General features: G+C 41.4%; 1 protein-coding gene across 1 annotated transcript in view; it reads right to left on the reverse strand.

The window, feature by feature from the left end:
* Window positions 1-20,116, reverse strand: part of RPP30 (ribonuclease P/MRP subunit p30) — a 347,672-nt gene that overhangs the window by 242,770 nt on the left and 84,786 nt on the right. Inside the window, exon 7 of the mRNA XM_044056927.1 lies at window positions 7,359-7,475. Coding sequence (XP_043912862.1) covers window positions 7,359-7,475 — 117 coding nt within the window. The remainder of the gene's footprint in view (window positions 1-7,358; window positions 7,476-20,116) is intronic.

Consider the following 20,116-nt stretch of genomic DNA (forward strand, 5'->3'; position numbering starts at 1 on the left):
AACATTCAAATCAATCTGATGAAAAATTTGTTGGAGTCTGCTTGGGGTATAAAAACACCAATGCAAGTACTTTCAAGCAAAGATCTTAAACGTTCCAGACTTTGTTGCATACTTGTGAGTCATGCATATAACCCCTCATTGTTCCTTTGTAATTGCTTATCCACTCTCTATTCCCAATCCTTTCTAACCTCCTCTGACTGATTTCTATAGTTATCATGCAATATTTTACATGCCCTACTAATTACCCCTTTAACAGCAAATTCTATTCTATATCCTACTAAAAACTCTACTACTGCTGGTCTTTCACTTAGGATCTTCCGGTTTCTTTCTCTTTGGCTTTACTTGGATATCAATCATTGATAGGGAAGGCAATCTCTAGCCTGCAGTTGAAATGAATTCTTGGCCTCTCCCATTCTATTACCTTTCCCTTTCTAATTGCTTGCTTCCGATACCTTGGTTCCTTTGTCAGTTTTCTCCATTAAATTCCACTCCCCTCTTGCTGATTCTCTGCACCCCTAACTGCAGTAATCCCTACTGGCAGAAGCTCCTTTGTCCATCTCTGTATTTGGCTTAGTTCTTAGAATATTTTCTGCTAAATTAAGAGTAAAATATTCTGTACAGTTAGTGTTATTCTCCTTCAGGATCTGCACCCAAAATCCCAGTCTCTCCTTGCTTCTCGAGATTCTTGTCTGTTTCAGCATTATTCCTTGCCACTTTGAATTATATTTTTCTGCTTGTGCTATGTATAGGTACCTTAACTGTGTAGCTCTGAAATATACCCCTTCAAATCAGGTAATCCTAAACCACCTTGTTCTATTCTATTAGAAGGATCAACTTATTGGAAGACCTGATTGTTGACTGGAAGTGCTGCCATATATCAAGAGGTGAAATGGGATAATAACAGACACCATTGCAAAGCTGTGCAATGCTGAGTGTATCCACAAACATAGCATATTCAACTGCAGGTTTAATTGCAGGGAGAGCAGCGATGGTGCTCTGAGCTGTGTTGGACCTTTCCTCAAACCAGTGATGTTGGGGTAGTCAGTCTGCACAGCCTCTGTTTCTCCTGTGGGCATGGATGCACCTTCACCCTGCAATATGAGTGGATGTCCACCCAGGATAGAGGCAATCAATGCCAGTATGCCATCAAATTGTGACTCTGCTATCGCTGTCCAATCATCAACCTTAGCATGGATGCAAACAGGCTGCTGTACTGCTCCAACAGCCAAAGGTGTCAGTGTAGTAGTGCTTTGCATGGAGAAAGATGCACTAGAGTGACCATGGGTATCTGTGCTACAACCGTGTCCATGAAAAATACAACATGCTATCTTAAAATACCACTGGTATCTATACATGGCTGGTACCAAATACCCCTGTAACAAAACAAAGACAACATATGCTGTCCTCAGCCTACACAATCTAGAAGTGCATTGTTGGTACAAAAATGCTGCTATATGGTACTAACCTGGTCTTTCATTCATTAAAACAGGAGGGAGCAGACCCATCCTGTCATTGTCCACTCTTTAATGGATGATTTAATTAGTATATACACCCTAGAGGGACACCAACAACTCATTTGGATCTGTTAACCAACTGCTTTGGGGTGGGCCCCAACATGAACTGGGGCTAACCTCTCTGCCTCAAGAGAAGGTGCAAGTGCCTTTGTCAAACACCTTAGTATGTCAGTAATTGTTTATGAGATTGCTATACTGTGCAGTTGTGTCCCCCATGGTATTTATATCATGGACCCACCATCTGCCATACCTGCTTCTGTAAAGACTGATCAACACCACCTTTCTTGTAACAGCCAGAACGAACGGGTGCCAAGCACCTGTAGCAGCACATTTTCCACGGGGCTGAAAGTATTCAGCCTGGCTATTCACCCCATTCTACAAGCATGCAACCACCACTGAAAATATGACAGAGATATAGACTGTATACCTAAAAGAAATCTCTTTACCACCTTTCAGAGCACAACCCTAAAAAATACCTCAAAAGTCAAACTACAAGTTCTTTTCCACTGGAAACATCCAACTCTTCCCCCACCTACACTGCTTTTACTTCCAGCCTCTATTCTCACCTGCTGCTTATCTCACATATTTACTAGTAAAATGAACCCACAGTTGTTTTTATCCTTGGTTAATATTTGTTTATTCCTTCAGTTGTCTGATGGACTTAATACCTTCTTTGATTGCTCAGTGATGGTGAATCATTGTGTTTTTTTTTTTGTGAATTTCTTCACCTGGGCAGCAAAAATGTCTACTGTGATCAGTGTAAAACCCAGGTAAACAATCTTATATACATACATGCATACATAAAAAAAACACACAAAATTGATCCACTATATCCCTAATTATAGCCATATTAGGTCAAGAGGACATTTTCATCTAGAAACAAAGGTGCAACCTTATGCAACCAAAATGAATACTCTCTAAACTTTTGCTTCTCGAAGACATCCAACCAATGACAATAAGGAGACAAAGCAATCGTAATAGAACCTAAGATGCCATACTACTTTAACACCTCCCATTAGACACTACAAGATACAAAAATATATGCCTTCTAGAAGTGAGCAAAACACACACAAATGTGACAAACTCCAATAACCCCTTCAATACCTGCACAAAAAGAACTGGTCTAATCCTCCAGAGTCATGAAGGAAACTATTCTTGAGTTACAGGCTCAGTTTACTGGATGAAGCCGCCTTTCCAACACCCTGAAATAAATATTCAAAGGGAGCGGGGAAAAATAAGATCCTTTTATAACTAGTCCTATCTTATGCAGAGTACCGAGAATGCTCGTTAACCATGGCTAACTGTATCAGCATTTCTTACTGGGTCTGTGCCTAGCTAGTGTAAAACAGCTTAACTGCTGTAGTGACCTCCTCTACATGAGGGGACTCAATCCCATGCATGTGTTTTCAAAGGAGGGCATATCCACTAGATTTAGAAGTCCTTCAAAGCATTCCTCCTACCTGTTACGAAATCCACAGCAGAGCACAGCATCTATCATGCTTTGCAGATAATATGGGCAATATTGCTCAGCCCCAAATCACTGGGCAGGCTGGCTGGGGAGTACTCTGAAGGCATCCAAAAGTCATTCTACATGACTCAGCCAAATTCCTCAAATCCAAGCCTTCACTACTTTACTGAACTGTTGCTATCAGAAAGCAGATATGGAGAATCCCAGCTGGCACTGGACGGAAGGTTTCTTTCTTTAACTTGATAGCTTCCCTCAACTTAAATCCAAAAAAAACTAAATTATTACTCTTCCATCCAACCCACAAACTTCCCCTTATAGACTTTTCCGTACTATCAAATAATGGGACCATTATTTCCCCAGACCATCACACTAAACTTCTAGGAGTCACCATTGATAATAAACTCAGGTTCGACGTACATATTAATCTAGCCATTAAAACCGTGAACAAAAAACTAGGATCACTACCCTTCTTTATGCCTCCACAATTTTCACCAACCTGAACAAAACCGAATTAAACAAACTCTCCTGTTCTTACAATCATATTGCAAGATTTGCAACAGGAACTCCATATAGAACCCATCATTGTATCAACCTAAAAAACCTAGGGTGGATAGAACTCCCAAACCTTGTTAGGCAGACCCAACTTACTGAGCCATTTAAAATACTCAAACACCCTGACAAATGTCCTGCACTTAAGAACTTAGTCTTACCATATACCAATCTAAACAGCCTTCGCTCCTCTAACAGGCCACTTTTGAATATGGTTAAATCTTTTAACTCAGGAGGTGATGCTCTATTTTCAAACGTCATTGGAAAGGTTTGGAACTCCCTTCCTCTTAGTATTATCACCATAACCTGTCTACCCCAATTCAAAAAACAACTATTCCACCACTTCCAATCCCACTGGCTATGCCAATGCTCATTTCCTGACTAACTCCTACCCAGGATCCTAAGTGTCTTCTCTACTCTCTCTAACCTAAATCCTCTTTTATTCTTCCTGTAACAAATAAATCTCTTGATAGACCACTATCCAAATAAATCTCTTGATAGACCACTATCCTGTATCTACTAGTTCTTTTACAAGAATTAGTCCACTGCTTCCAATACCTTATGACTGTTGTTTTTAGTAAGTGTGCTAAAAGATGATGCTTATATTACTCATATTAGTAATTTTCCTACCTTGTTTGTAAATCTCTATTATATGTATTTTGAACCAGCCACAAACTGGTATGTATGTATGTAACGCATATTTGCTGTTTTTTTTTTTTTTGTCTGATGTTGGAGCTTTTCTCCCTGGGCCTCCGCTGAAAATGGACATGTATCCAGTCGGATTTTCCCGGTAAACAAATGTAAAATAAATAAATAAAATAAATAAATAAATTCAACAGTTTTTCTAAGGCCTGCCACAATGACTAACACAAACAAACCATCATTCATCCATTGCTCCTTGCTGCTGCTCCAAATACTAAAGTCTGGTCAAAATCCATCTGGGACGTGTGTTGTCTAATCTCCCTGGTATACAGGAGAAGCTCTTCTGGGGGTTGAAATTAAACCCATCCACCACAGCAAGACACTCCAAGGGAGCTGTCACTATATGTAGAGGTTTCTTAAGCCTGAAAAGAAACCACCTTGGCTATCTCCCCACCACGTTACTATCAAATCATGTGTCAGCACCTCTCCTGAACCAAGTGTTCAGAACACAGACTCCATTCTAATGACAAGACTAAATGTAGATGATCAAACTAGAGACAAAGGTGTTCCAGTACCACGTATACTTACAAAAAGGTCTGCACATGGTGTTTGATGTGGACAATTCATGAGAAACACAAGTGTCTAATGATAAAATTACCACTTGGGTACATATAGGGAAGAGTCACTCTCAAATCACACCCAGTGAAGTACCTCCATCTTTCTACAAGCAATTGCTAAAGATTCAGTAGCAGATATCCTAAGCAAGCACTGCAATGACAGTTTCCAAGAAGGCAGAATATTCTAAATTGCTGTTAGATTTACATGCAAAAAATTTCTGAAACTCAATCATAAGATGATCCTTTCACCCACTGGCACAAACCCCAGCTGTTCATCACCCTGCCAAGGGCTTTTCAGCATCTCCACATTTTCCCATGGCATCGCATAACTAACAACTTCATGGAAGGGAAGAGACTGCTCGATAACTAAGCAGTCTAGTTCCAAACCAGTGCTGTGCATAACAGTTAATACCAACTGGATCCAATTGGAATTTTTGAATCAACCACACAAGTTCTGGCTCCACTCATAGCAATAATGTCATTTTTTCATGTTCCATGATCAAATATCGACTGCCAGGGTATAGTCAACCCTAATCTGTCCTGTTCCTGGGTGCCATATGAATGGCATGAAACTCTAGGGTCATCCTTGGCCTTGTGGGTGGTATGCTCACAAATCAGTTCCATGCAACTTTTCTGGGTCTAGATAAATTAACTCTTGGCTGCTGGGATGAGTCTCAGTATACCCAACTGGGAAGGGAAGCTCTGATTAAATGAAACATCACAGGGATCACATTTTGAGATCTTCTTTGACTGGCTCCCTTGCCTTAAACCAATATGCCAAAAGTGGCCCCATTAGGAGCACAAAGATCCAGAAAACAGGAGCACAAAAGACCCTTGCCATACTGTAGGGGCACAATAAGAGAAGTAAAGTAATTAAAACACCACTGATCTCCCTTCATTTACAATGCTAAACCACATTTTTGCTGTAAAATAATAACACAAGGTTATGAATTTAAAAACGCATTTTGTATTTAAAACTACAATCAGCTTTTAAATTACAAACACTAACACAAATACTACCTAAATTTTATTCAAACTCACCACCTTCCTGTAGAAACATGTTTGACTCTCCACTGTTAAATCACACGGGAACAAAAGTGCCCCCCCCCAATCTGCATATAAAATAACTGTTTTTAAACGTTACTACTCTATTTTTGGCCCTTAAACTCTAAACATCAATCTTCCCCTCTCAAACTGCAGACCTCCCATCATCTGGACATTTGTACAATACATCAGCCAGCATATCTTTTCTCTCTACTAAGTAATACCTTTTGGTAATCTCATTGTATATATGTGGGCAGTGATGTGACAGTCTGACATCAAAGGGCCTTCCCCCACTGCTAGATCAATGCAATATTTAATAGTCTTAGTCCCTACAAGACTTATATACACACACACACACACACACACACACACACACACACACACACACACACACACACACACACACACATTTAGGCAAGTATGTCAAACTACAGAGCCCCCTCCCTGCTTTCTTATATGGAGCATATTATCTTTGGTTAATGCACAGGTGTTACTTTTGATGCAGGATAGTTTCTTTCATAGCATAAACAAGCTAGTAAGCTAGCATCAGCTACTCATTCTCACTGTAAATTTCACAGTTCCTGGGCTGTTAATTACATCTTCTGGGCTACCATCACGGCTTTATTTCTCCACACCACAGAACCAGCAATAAACAAGTTTGCGATGTGCTGATTGTATTTTCAGCAGCTCCTGTAAGAAACAATGTGGGGGGGGGGGGTGACCAATGAAGTGACAACTACATCTGATTTTTTTCAACATTGTTTTCCATTTCATTTTTTCAATTTACAGATTATCTAAATGTAATGAATTTTGGTGCAACATAGTTCATTAAACATTTAGTTAACCATTTCAAATTCAAGTTCTGGTACACTCTAGTTAACTTATGCTTGAGTTAATAATTTCATGTTTTAACAGGCTGTCTTGATGTTAATTCACACAATTTGTAGATGAACAATGTTCCACGGTCTGATGGTTTACATTAACACAGTTTGTGCTGCTTATGTGAAGAGATGGAAATTTATAACACCTGGCTTTGAAAGTGAAACAACAGTAAACTTATCTACTAGTGTGCTACAGTCAGAGCGTACATGCACTGGCAGTAAGCACCACCGTTGCAAATAAAATGGGATTTACTTGTATGCCACCAAATTATAATTAACAGTAGTGCCATGCAGTGTTCTGTCAGTATGTCAGCGCAAGTTTACTGTTAGTACTTTTGTGTCACTGAACCAGAAGTGCACGTGTGGAGCTAGTGTGTTATCCAAGTTATCCGTTTTGAAGATATATGCAAATTTAGAATTATAACCCCATAATCAGAGTTATTCTGGTATCAATGACAGCATGGCCTTAAAAAAATCAGAAACAAAAAACAACCACAACAAAACAGGGTCTTAAAAGTCAGAGATAAAAACACAAGGATTCCCTGCTTACAATGTATATACTAAAACCCGTTTAACAGCATGTGTGCGTGTGAAATTAAAGTATACATTTTATTGCTTCAAAAATAAAGGATCAAACACAAACCTTTCCTTTACAACTTTGCATCAAAGCAAGTGCATTTGAAATTGTGTATCTTCTCATGGTAGAATCTCTGATAGCAGGAGTGTAGACAAGCTCAAAGTAAATTCCTCTGCTTATTGCCTAAAGGAAAAATTAATGCCACAGAAATAATGAACTAATCAATACAGTAAAAGTTTTCTTTAATAATCTGTTGTACAGAGGTATACTGATCACCCCTCTAATTCCACATGCCCTTTGAAAGAAATACACATTTACATTTGGCTTCTAGATGATATAAAAAATCAAAACTTCTACAAACTTCCATAATTATCAGTGCTACTGACTCACAATATACAGTTTTAATCTAATTTCTGGCAGCAGTTATTCCATGGCATAGTTCAATAAATCTATTCAGGAAGAGACTTCGAAAATTATTGTAAATTGAGTAACAGCTTAATTTCATCTCTCCCAGGGTGAAAACAGAAACTCGTAATTTTTGTGTATATTTCAGTAACTGGCTAGTAAGTACACTGCCTGGGTGCCAGCAAAAAAAGAAATGCAGAGAACCTGAAAGAAAATCAGTCACAAAAGGTGAGGAAAAACACTGACTGGAAAGAATTCTGCTGTTCAGCAAATGACAGTGCAAGCACCAGCTTTGGTGGAAGATAGGGCTTCCAGTAACCTAGAAGAAAAAATAAGTCAAATGCACTCAGAGCTGACTAAAATGAATGAAACACTGATGAGAGTATATCAAGTCAAACAACAAAAGGATGGAAGAAAAATGAAGAAGCTTCAAACAGATATCCAGAGGAGATAAAACTACAAAAATCTGAGGTCGAAATGAAAAAGATGGCTGAATATGAGACTGCTCAAGAAGCAACATTTCAAAAAAAAACAACAATCAGAGGACACATCACATAGGAAAAACCTGAGATTTTCTGCTGTGCTAGAGAAGCTGGAAGGAACAGACTGTATTAATTTTATCAGCACAACTAAGCAACTGGACTGGTATCCACATCAGGAGTTGTTAACTGAAAGGGCATTGTGTGTGTATGCTTCAAACCTGAACATGAGAAAGCAATCTAGACCTTTAATAGTGAAGATGCAATCCTACCAACAGGATGAGTTGATTCCAACAAAACTGTGGCAGAAGGACAAAGTACTAAAAGTGGAACAGAGCAGTGTTTATGGGAAATTATTACTAATTGTACACAAGACAAAAGAGGAGTAAATGTATTCCACTAATCGGGAATGTCGAAAAGCAGGTGTAAAATTCAAAGTGCTGTACCCAGCTATTTTCAGAATATTCTTTCCTGGAGGAACAAAAATAATTTTTTGATGCAGAACATACTAAGGACGAACACAAGTTTGCCCAACAAAAAGTGAGCTGTGAAACAGGAGGACATTCTGTTTCTTGTTGTTCTGGTAATAAAGACCACAGAGACTGTGCCAGTGAAATCTTTTCCAATATTCAATGGAAAATGCTTGAAAAATACATAAAAGCTCAAGCGTTGACTAGAAGAAGAACAGAAAGTAGGTTGAAAATAAAGGGGAGGCTGGATTTGGGTTATGGGGATAAACAGAAATAAAACTAACCACTTGGAAATTGACAAATAAATGTGGGGTTACAAAGCATTAATTATATTTCTGAAACAAGGCAGAACAAGAAAACCTGGAAATACTGGACTTTTTTCTTAACATTGGAATTCATGTCACATTTCAATAAGACTTTCTGTTGTAATAAAAACTCTCCACAACCAAACAAAAAACAAACAAATTAAAAAACACTCATACCCCATAACCTGTTAACACAGACCTATATACATCTTCAAGTAATGAAATGAATCCGTCCTAATAGAAACATTTGTGCCACACAGCTGCTAACACAGGCACTAATTAACTTGAAACTGAGGTTATATATGCTAAGAAGCATGTTATTGCCTGTGCTTCTATTTATACTAATTGGTATCTGTTCTTCCCCTTTAAGATGTGAAAACAACTTTCATGCTTTCAGAAATCATTCGCTTTTATCCTTGAAGAAACCAGTGTTCAGAGTCTTTTATTGCTCTATTATCAGCTTGTCTCCATGAAAACATAAGAGCAAAAAGGAAAACGCAGTCCTCTGCTACAGCCTGAAAGACAAGCTAAAACATCGAGTTACGTTCTTACCATAATATTCCATCTGTGTTGTTCATCTTCATTTTTCATTACGATGTGGGTCTCGGTTCCGACCCTCGGGACCAACAGGCCACTCTCCAAGCTTGAGATTCCAGAGTTGAGCTCCTCCGTTCAACCCATAATGCCCCACTCCACCACCCTACCTCAGATTGAGTTTGCCCATTGCATAAAGACCAAAAATTTCTATCCTACAAAAAGAAAATCATCAAAGACTATGAGAAAGGAAATCAGGAGCTCAAACCGAAGGAACAGAAGTTCCTCTGAGAGTTTCACCAGATCTCCCAAAGACTGGAAAGGGGAGGGATGTTTAATAAAAAAATGAAGATGGACAACACAGATGGAGCTTTATGGCAAGAACATAACTTCTTTATCTGATGTTATCTTTATTTTCATTTAACTGTGGGACAGAGTTCTCAACTATCGAAAAACCCTTGGTGGCTCTCATGGAAGGATATTCTGGAGTATGGCAGAGCCAAAGGCACTCCTGCTTTGGGATATAATATCCAACTTACAATGTGAAACAACTGTATGAGGATTTGGCCATGTAGCTGTCGCACAAATATTTTCAATCGAAACACTGGACCAAAAGGCATGAGAAGTTACCATAGACCTTGTAGAATAAGCTTTAACAGGACCTGGCAAGGGTATGTTTCTGGCTAAATAAACAAAGGAAATAGTGTCTCTCAATCATCTAGACAGAGTAACCTTCGTAGTGGATTTTCCTTTATTTCCCTCAGCGAAGAATATAAACAACCATTCAGATTTCCTGAAGGATTTGGTTCTGTCCAAGAAGAAATGTAATTGCCATGTACATCCAGCAAACAAAGGGTATACTCTCCTTTATTCTAAAAACTAGAGAAAAAGACAGGAAGAGTGACAGACTGAGTAACATTTCCTTCCTTGGCTAACTTAGGCAAAAAGGATGGGTTCATATGTAAGGTTACCCTGTCTTTGTGAAAACCTAAGTAACAGAATTTAGAAGAAAGAGCTTGAAGTTCGGACACACTATTTGTGGTGGTGACAGCCACTAGAAAAAGGGTCTTCCAAGACAAAATTTTAAGTCAACTGTAGCTGCTGGCTCAAAGGGAAGATGAACCAACGCTTACAGAACCATAATCAGGGCCAATGGAGGGGTAGGGGCTTTGATCGGTGGGCAAAGCAAAAAGCTGCCACTAAGGAAGGCTTTACAAAGTTCAGATGATGCCGGGGGGGATACAGGCCTAAATGAAAGTTGGAAATAGCTGTGACCTGGACCTTTACAGTGGAGTATAGCTAGTGCCTTCATGGAAGAGGGATGCCAAAAATCCAAAATGACCATAATAGGACCCGTAAAAAGGTCAACTTGTTTCTGCTGTGCCCAAATGGAGAACCTTTTCCATTTACTTTTATAAATCCTGCTGGCTGAAGACCTAAGGGAAGAGATCAGAATTCTTTGGACAGGTGAAGAAAGACTGGGACATCTTGCCATCATCAGAACTGGAGAAAACATAATTAGCTTCAAAACCCTGAAGGTCTGGGTGGGGATGCCCTGACGAGTGAGAAAGAAGGTCCGGAAATGGCTCCAACCTCAGCGGCGAGCATATCAGGTGAGACCAAAGAAAGGCAAACAAGGTTTAGCAGGGTAGAAGGGGCAATGAGGATTACCTTGCTCTTAAACCTGAGAGCATTCTGTAAAAACTTGGGAGTTAATGGCACAGGAAGGATGGCATAGAGAAGACAAGCATGGACTACAGTACTAGAGTGTCATTGGATGACTGCCCCTGAGGAGGGATCAAAACAAAGTACCTGCTGCATTTGTTGAGAGGGGACGCAAACAGATCGCAGCAAGGTTGACCCCATTTCTGAATGATTAAATTTGTCGTGGATTGATTCAGAGACCACTCGTGAGGCATCAGTAACACTTGTCTGAACCTGTCTGCTAATATGTTGGACTCTCCCAGAACATACATTGCTTTCAGAAAGTGGTTGGTACAGATCGCCCACTGCCACACCCCAATGCTTCCCAACATAGGGGGTAGGGCCTGGCTCCCCCCCCGTTTGTTGATGTACCAAACCACATACATACTGTCTTGTTTGTATTACAACAGTCCCTGGAGGTAAAAGGCTGTGAAGCTCTTGCAAGACGAAGAACTACCCTCATCACCAATACGTTAATATGCAAGTTGGTCTCCTGGGGTGTACATGTGCCTTGAACTGTCCAACCCAGACAATGCCCCCCCAACCCCATCTGGGAGGCATCCATGTTCACTGTAGCATTTGGGGAAGGGAGGATGAATGGCTATCTTTGAGAAATTTCTGCAGAGTGAAGCCACCAAAGCAGCGAATCCTTGCATACTTGGGAGAGTTTGACGTGGAAACTCAAGGGATTCCTGTGAAGAGACCACTGGACCGCTAACGTCCATTGCAGGATCCGTATGGGTAAGCGAGCAGTAGGAAGGAGAGTTACAGTGACTGCCATAGCAGCCAACACCCTGAGAATTAAGCTGATCGGAGGGGTTGGAATGGACAGAATTAGCCTAATCTAAAGTCTTAAATGTGCAGTCTTCTCCATAGTTAATAAAGCCTGGGATACCCTTGTGTCCAGACACGCTCCAATGAAATCTATAACCTGAAGTGGTTGCAGCTGAGATTTCTGAATTCTGATTGTGATTCCTAGGAGTGGAGCCAGATGGAAAAGATAGTCCCTGACCTGGATCAGTAGATGCTTAGTTGAAGAAGTCAGAAGCCAGATGTCCAGATGAGGAAAAATCTGGAAACCTTGCAAGCTGAAGTGCGCTGCCAAACATTTGGTGAACACCCTGGGGGCTGTAGCAAGGCCAAATGGCAGTGATTTGAAGTGGTAGTGACTGGCCCCCAGTCTGAAACATAGATATTGTCTTGAGCATCTGTCCATTTTTATGTGGTAGTATGCATCCTTCAGGTCTACAGAGCACATCCAATTGTTCATCCTCAGAAGAGGTAAGATGGACTGAATCATGACCATCCTGAACTTTGTGTGCTTCACCGACTTGTTCAAGGTGTTCAAGTCCAGAATCGGCTGCAAGTCCCCTGTTTTTTGGGGGGAATAAAAAGAATCCGAAGTAAACACCTGATCCGACTTGATCGGGTGGGGACCTCTTGGATTACTTTTGTCTAGCAGTTCTTCAATTATTAAGTCCGCACCCTCCTTCTGACTGGGTGGATCTTCAGGGAGGCAATTTTTTTGTTTGGGAATTTCTTAAAAGGGAATGTAGTATCCTCTGGATACCATCCTTAGCATTCCGGGATCATTTGTAATGGCCACTCAGGCTTCTAGGTGCAGGGAGAAGCAGCCCTCGACTGTCTCCAGCAGAAGGCAGTTGGGCAACTGTTGAGGAGCGCTGGAAAGGTCAGTCTGAGAAAGGTTCCCATGACCCTTGGTTTTGCGGACCCCCTCAGCCATGTGAGAAGCTTCTCCCATTCTGGTTGCCCCCCCCCCTGCCCCTGGGGGAAAAAAATCTCCCTGTGCGTCTTGCAAAGGGCCCTGCAACTTATGAAACCACGTTTTTTACTCCCACCCTGGTTCCTGGAAAATGATCTTTGTGGGGTAGAAAAATGGATCCCGACAGCAGATAGGATCTTTGTCCTTTCCACTGCGGGAGTGTGTATCATGAACTGTAAAACCAAATAAGGTGGAGCCATCAAAGGGACGTTGATAAAGGACTGTTTGAAGGACTCTGCAAAGTAACACAACCTCATCCAGGCATGTAGCCTTATGGCAATGCTGGAACCAGCCGCCCTTGAAGTGCTCTCTGCAGCATGGCCATCAACCTCATGGATACACTAGCCAGTGATTGAAGGGTGGCCAGTCTGGAGGAAAAGGTAGTCTATTCCTCAGCAGACATGGACTCAGGGAATGAGCTAGAAAGTTCCTTCACCAAATCCCTTTGTAGCCTCATGAAATGCAATAAGTAGTTTAATGGCCTCAAGGTAAATGTGGAAAAAGCATAAAACCTTTTCCCAAATCTGTCCAACGCTCGTGAATCTCTGTTGGGAATGTGGGCAGAAGAGATGTCTTGTGCAAGCTCCTTCTTGCCGGCTGCTGTGACAGCCATTGCATCTACCGGGATTACCGTTGGTCCAAAAGGTCTTGTCTGAAGGGGCAACTCAAAATCTTGTCCTCCTGCTTGGGGATCAGCTCTACCATATCCAGCACCTTCCATGCCCTACTCGACACTTGCTCAATTAGTGGGTTGGCAGGGGCAGACACCCAGGTAGTAGACAGACCAGACACAAAGCCTCCACAGAACAAATTCCTCTGGGGAAGGGTTTTGGGCAAACCAGCCACCTCTCAGGCGTAGGATTTCTAGAATGTCTCCAAAGGATACTTTGTCAGGTGACAACCTGGGGGACCCTTCTCCTTCCTTGAAATCGGTGTCGGTGGCGAAGGAATCTTCAGGTGAATCCATGTGTCTCCTCTTACACAACCTTTTCCGGGGAACCTCTTTGGTGGGAAACTCTGAGGAGGTGTTGGAAAACTCTCAGGGATCCACAGAAGGAAGTTTATGGAGACATTCCTGATTCGGCTGTCCATGTGGCAGATTTGAGGCCTCAAGCACCAGACCAGAAAGGGGAGGTTCCAAGGAGGTGAATGCCGAGGCTCTCCGAGTGTGGGAAAGAACCCGCTCCATCGCCTCGAAAGCAGAAGGGCTCCAACCATCTGAAAGCAGTCCTTCCGGTGCCAAATCCACAAAAGCAGGTGCATCCTGGGGGGTGCCTAAACCTCCCGCTCCGAAGGGGGAAGTTGAAACAGAGCTGTCGAAAGCTGACACCTAGAGGGAGAGAGACTGCTCTGAAAATTTCAGAGTCAACATGAACCCCCCAGAGTAGACCTCGAAGCTGCAGCTTCGAGGCACACTCAGAACTGACCCAGTCAGGGCCAAGCACATTGAGGAAAGAGTCGGAGGTGATGAAGGAATCTTGATCAGCTCCAACACCACAGCACTGGAAACCAATGGGACCAAGAGCTCCTACATTAAAGGACAGGTCAGAGAAGGAGCTACTGGTCGGAAAAGGGAAACTCTCACAAATCCAGATGTGGACAGGGAAGACACAAGCCCCATCTGAATTTGGGCCTCGAGGAACTGCCTTCATCAGTCTGCTCACATCCTTGGAAGCAAGGCTTCGGGAAGACCTGGAGGAAGTGGTGGTGGGGGGGGTCTTGATCTCCTGGTGAATGGGAGGGAGACTTCCTAGAGTCTGGTCGGCACCAAGCTGAGAGATGAAACAGAAGCTGGAACTGCCACAAAGGTTACACTAGGCCCCAAAGCCACGGAAGATGATCAATTTGAAGGGAGGAGATAGGAGAAGAGGATGCCAGTTCAGAAAGGGTCGGCTCAGGGACTCTCTGAACCTTCTTGGAAAGCTCAGAGTAGGACCTCATGGATAAGTGTTTCGTGCTCTCCCACACCTCCTGGGACTTTTTGGAGGGGGGGTGAGCCCCCGAAGTTGAAGGAACGCCCAAAGAGGAGGAGGAAGACGGGAGCAAACCCTTAAGGATAAAAGTTTGCTCCTCATGTCTGTCAAAGCCCTAGGGTAGAATCCTTTGCACACCTCACAGTGGGCATCCAGGTGTGCAGGCCCAAGGCAGTACATACACTCCCTGTGTGCATCAGACAGTGGGATCTTTTACCCATAGGAAGTGCATTTCTTGAAACCAAGGGGTTTCTGATCAGCCATAAGGAAGACAGAATTAGAAGGAGTTGACAGACAAAGAAAAAGGGATGTTTTTTTTAAAACTAGAAAGAGGGAGAAGAAAACTATTGTGAGAGAAACCTGATTAAAGAGAGGAAACAAAAGGATCCAAAGGCAGAAGAAAAACTAATTACAGGTAGGGAAGATAGAGTAGGAAGGCACAAGAAAATATTACACAAAATATTCAATGAGCACTCACAGCACTGAAGAAATTTATTGAGGAGCTCAGAGCCCTGGAACCATACTGCTGAATGAACATGCCGCAAATGAGATCTAAGGTAGTGTGGGGGAGTGGGGCATTACGGGTAGAAAGGATGAGCTCAACTCTGGAATCTCAAGCTTGGAGAGCGGCCAGTCGGTTCTGAGGGTTGGTACTGCGACCCACAGGTTAATAAAAATGAAGATGACATCAGATCATTTATCACTAATGGAAAGACTTTTAATTATATTCAGTATTCTCATATTTACTTGGCTTAGCATGGATAAGCTTTCTTTCTGTTTAGCTCAAGTCTGTGTGTGTGCGGCTGTCAGTTGGAAGTTATGTTCCTATTAAAGGGGTAAAATTTCAACGTTTGAAGATGTACATAGTTTTGTGTGTAAAAGTTAGTAGGTTTTAGGGGGGAGTATTTTGTGTGTGTGTGTGTGTGTGTGTGTGTGTGTGTGTGTGTGTGTGTGTGTGTAACTTTATTTGAGGGTTTTCAATAAAACAAAGTTCTGTGAGATGTGACATAGGCTCAAACGGAGATGACAAGAAACATTTGTATAAAGGATTAACCTGCCAAACAGTGCATGCATATAGCACAAAAGCTAAAACTAGACATTTAAAAAAGCTGTTATATATAAATAGCGGGAATAATAATCCCTCAAGAATATGATTCTTTCTATAAGGTCTTTAAATGTTAATGGTCTCACAGATAAATTCAAAAAAGAAAGGAGTAGTGAACTATATTAAAAAATGTATAGTGCAAATAGCTATGCTACAGGAGACACACTTGGAAAGAACTGAGCACGTGAATTTCATAAAAAAAAGGTTTTTAGGATGGTTATTCAGCCGAATACCTGCGGCAAATGAAGACAGTCACACATATTAATTTGCAATAGAAGCTCCAATAGTAACAAAAAGAGGAAAAACAGACTACTACTGGCTACTTGCAAGGGAGGAGGATTACACTGGTTTGTAGTTATATTCCACTGAAAACTGCTATAATAGACCTAAAGAAAATTCTGGGGGAAATGATCAGCTTTCTGAAAGGAACATTACTTATAAGTGGGGACTGAAATTTGATTTGCAACAGTGAAGATGTGCCTGGGGGGCCCAGAAAGGGAAACATAACAAAGGAGGGTAGATGTTTAAAGTAATTTATGAAAATATTTGGCATGGAAAATGTGAATTCAGTACTAGGAATTCAGAGTGAATTTACATATTATTCCCAATATACAAAAACTTGGCTAGGCTAGACAGAATTGACATTTCATAGGAACATTTTATTTATTTATTTTATTTTACATTTGTTAACCGGGGGTGTTTGACTGAGCCGAAAAGGCCCTTTTTCAGCAGAGGCCTGGGGAGAAAAGCTCCACAAAGAAAAACTGCAGACACATTTAGTTATTTAAACATGATCAGTATACACACAAATTACAAGAGTCATGTTTTTACAGTGGTATGCGGCACATAAACAGTTAAAGTGGAGAGAACAAACAAAAAAATATTAATTTTAAAAATAAAGGTAATTAATAGATTTGTGGTGTACAGCTGAAATATGGAACATAGGTAGAATACATACATAGTACACAGGTACAGTACATACACTGTAGATTAGCCAGTGTTTGTAAGATTGAAAACTATTATCAAGTGCTCTAGATTTAATATGTACAGGTTATCAACTTTCACTAGCCTGGGGAGCAATCATGGCACTGCCAACTTTGCTTGAGATGTTGCCTGATGAGGTCTTTAAAGGAGGCTTTGGATGATGTGTTTTGAATGCTAGTAGGGACAGAGTTCCATTTTTTAGCCACTGAACTACTATATAGTGCATCTCCAAAGCTATTGTAGCTGTTGGTGACTTCTAGTAGTAGTTTGCTTGATGATCTAAGAGGCCTTTTGGCTGAATGATGATGTACTAGGTTTTTGAGGGCAGGACACTTATTGGGGAAATAATCGATAGAATGACAGAGGCAGAGCTGATTGTAGGTTAGGAGGTTGGGCAGCTCAAGCCAGTGGAGCTGTCTCAAAGCAGTACAGTGATGAGTTCTATATGAGCAATTTGCAGCAAAGTGGGAAATTCTGTTATAGCAGGCTTCCATTTTGCTTAGTTCGGTTTTGTTGAGATTAGTCAGAATGGGAGATGCATAGAGTAGGGTGGATAGAAGTTGGGAGCGAGCAATGGCTGATCTTGTGTTGTTGGTAAGAAATGGTTTGATATGGTAGAGTGACCCCAGTTTGGCATGTACTTTTTTAATAGTTAAGTTGAGATGACTATCAAATTTTAGGTGGGAGTCTATGGTTATTCCCAATAGCTTAGCATGTGCCACTGGAGCAATTGGAGTAGCATTTGTGGAGTAGATAGTGAATTGACTGTTAGTGTTTTTGTTAGAACTGGTTATAATCATAAGCTGAGTTTTCTTTGGATTGAGGATAAGTTGGGCTTTGGCAGGGTAGTTTTCAACGTCAGAGAATGCTAGTCGAGTTGTTTGCAGGAGGGTGGGAATGTTTTGTGCAGCACAGATTAAGGTAGTGTCATCTGCATACTGAATGATAAATGCATGCTGTGTGGAGGTATGGAGGTCATTTGTGAAGACTGTGAATAGTAGTGGTCCTAAGATAGAACCCTGTGGGACTCCTATTGTTATGGGCAGCTGAGGAGAGAGAGAATTTTCCCATTTCACAGCTTGGTACCTGTCAGTTAAGTAGCTTCGGAACCAGGTAAGAGTGGAATTTGATAGATGATATTGGTATAGTTTGTTTAGCAGGATTTGGTGTGAGACTGTGTCAAATGCTTTTGACATATCCAAAAAAAAGAGTTGACACTTGTAGGCCTTCATTTTTGAGACAGTTTACTGTGTCTGCGAAGCAGAGGAGGGCTGTAGTGGTACTATGGGCAGGTCTGAAACCATGCTGAGTAGGGAACAGGATGTTGCTGCTAGGACATAGTTTAGCATCTGGGTATGGATGCATTTTTCTAGGATTTTGGCCAGGGGGGAGAGTAAAGCAATGGGTCTGTAGTTAAGTTCACTGGAGGTCCCGCCTTTATGTATGGGTGTAACATAGGATATTTTCCAAAGTTTGGGCACATAGTTTTCAACAATTGATCTGTTTATGAGAGTGGAGACTGGGCTAGCAATAGCATCTGGTGTGAGTTTCAAGAAATAGCTGGGGAGTAGGTCGGCTGCTGTTGATGAGGTTTTTAGTTTGGAGAGCATGCTTTTGATTGAAGTGGTGGAAACTGTTTTGAGGGTAAAGATTGTATTAGTGTTATTTGTGTTGGAGGGGATAGTGAGGCAGGAACTGTCCTGTGATACTAAGGATAGAACTGAGTTCGCAAAGTGGGAGTTGAATTGTGTTTTGATGGGAACTTTAGTGTCAGGGGTGGTTGGTTTGGGGGTAGCCTTTTGGGTGGATTTTAGTAGCTGGTTTACATTTTTCCAAAATTTTTGCGGGTTGTGTTGGTATTTAGTTTGTACTGTTGTGCAGTAGGATTTTTTTGTCCAGCCTAATGCATTTTTTTGCACGGTTGCGCAGTTCTTGGTACTTAGTTAGGCTTTGTGTTTCTTTGGTTTTTTGACAGTAAAGCCAGGCAGTGTCTCTGGACTTGAGGATTTGTTTGGTTTCTTTACTGAGCCAGGGGTTTGTAGAGGTTCTAACCTTGATTTTGCGCAATGGAGTGACAGTGTCTAGTTGTTGTAAAAATATTTTTTTGAAATATGCTACAGCCTGGTCAAGTGGGAGGGTTTTTAGGGGGGTCCAGTCACAGTTACAGAGTAAAGTGTTGAGGACCTCAGGAGAGAATTTGTTTGTGTTTCTAGTGGATATATAGTTAGTGGTTTTGCATATGCTTGTTCGACTACGTATAAAGTATATTATGTTATGGTCACGTAAGGTGTCTGGGAGACTGCCTGTGTGAGGGTACAGTGTGGGGTTGTTAGTTAGGACCCAGTCAAGGATGGATTCCCTTTTAGATTTTTTATCATATCTAGTTGGAATTTGGACTAGTTGCTGTTAGCCATGGAGATTTATTAGCTTACTTGGTGGTTCTGATATACAGGTGAACCAATCTAGGCTGAAGTCCCCCAGAATAAGGGTTTCTTGTGAGTATGTGGAAGAACACCAGGATAAGAAGTCTTCAAGGCTAGCAGGTGTATTACCAGGTGGAATATAGATCACAATTGTGGTGATGACCTTTTTAGGGTGAAGTTGAAGTTGTGAGACCAGTATGCCCCAATTATAGGGGGGAAGGGTAGGAGTTTGGTAATTGACGTACAGTTAAGTTGGATTTGTACAGTAAGGCAGTTCCACCCCCTTTATGAAGTGGTCTGTCTTGTCTAATGATATTGTAGCCGGTAGGGAGAACTTCTAGTTAGCTATGTCTTTATTTAGCCAGGTTTCTGTTAAAGCAACTATGTCTGGGGAGTAGTGTGCTATTGTGGCCTGGAGTTCAGGCATTTTATTTTTGATACTTCTAATATTAATATTTAGCATTAAAAGATGGTTGGTTTGCTGCTGTTGTTGATTTGCCCAGGGATGAAGAAAGTGGGGGTGTTATATTCTGACATTTGTGTTGGAGCAGTTTGCGTTGGACAGGATAGATTTGGGCCTGGGTTGGGGTGGATAGCCCCACTTATGGTGAGCCTGGAGTTAAAATGGTTATACAGATGTTGGAGTTTGGTGAGTGTGA

The sequence above is a fragment of the Protopterus annectens genome, chromosome 14.part0 (genome assembly GCF_019279795.1).
Source record: "Protopterus annectens isolate FY-2018-M chromosome 14.part0, PAN1.0, whole genome shotgun sequence".
NCBI lineage: Eukaryota > Metazoa > Chordata > Ceratodontiformes > Protopteridae > Protopterus > Protopterus annectens.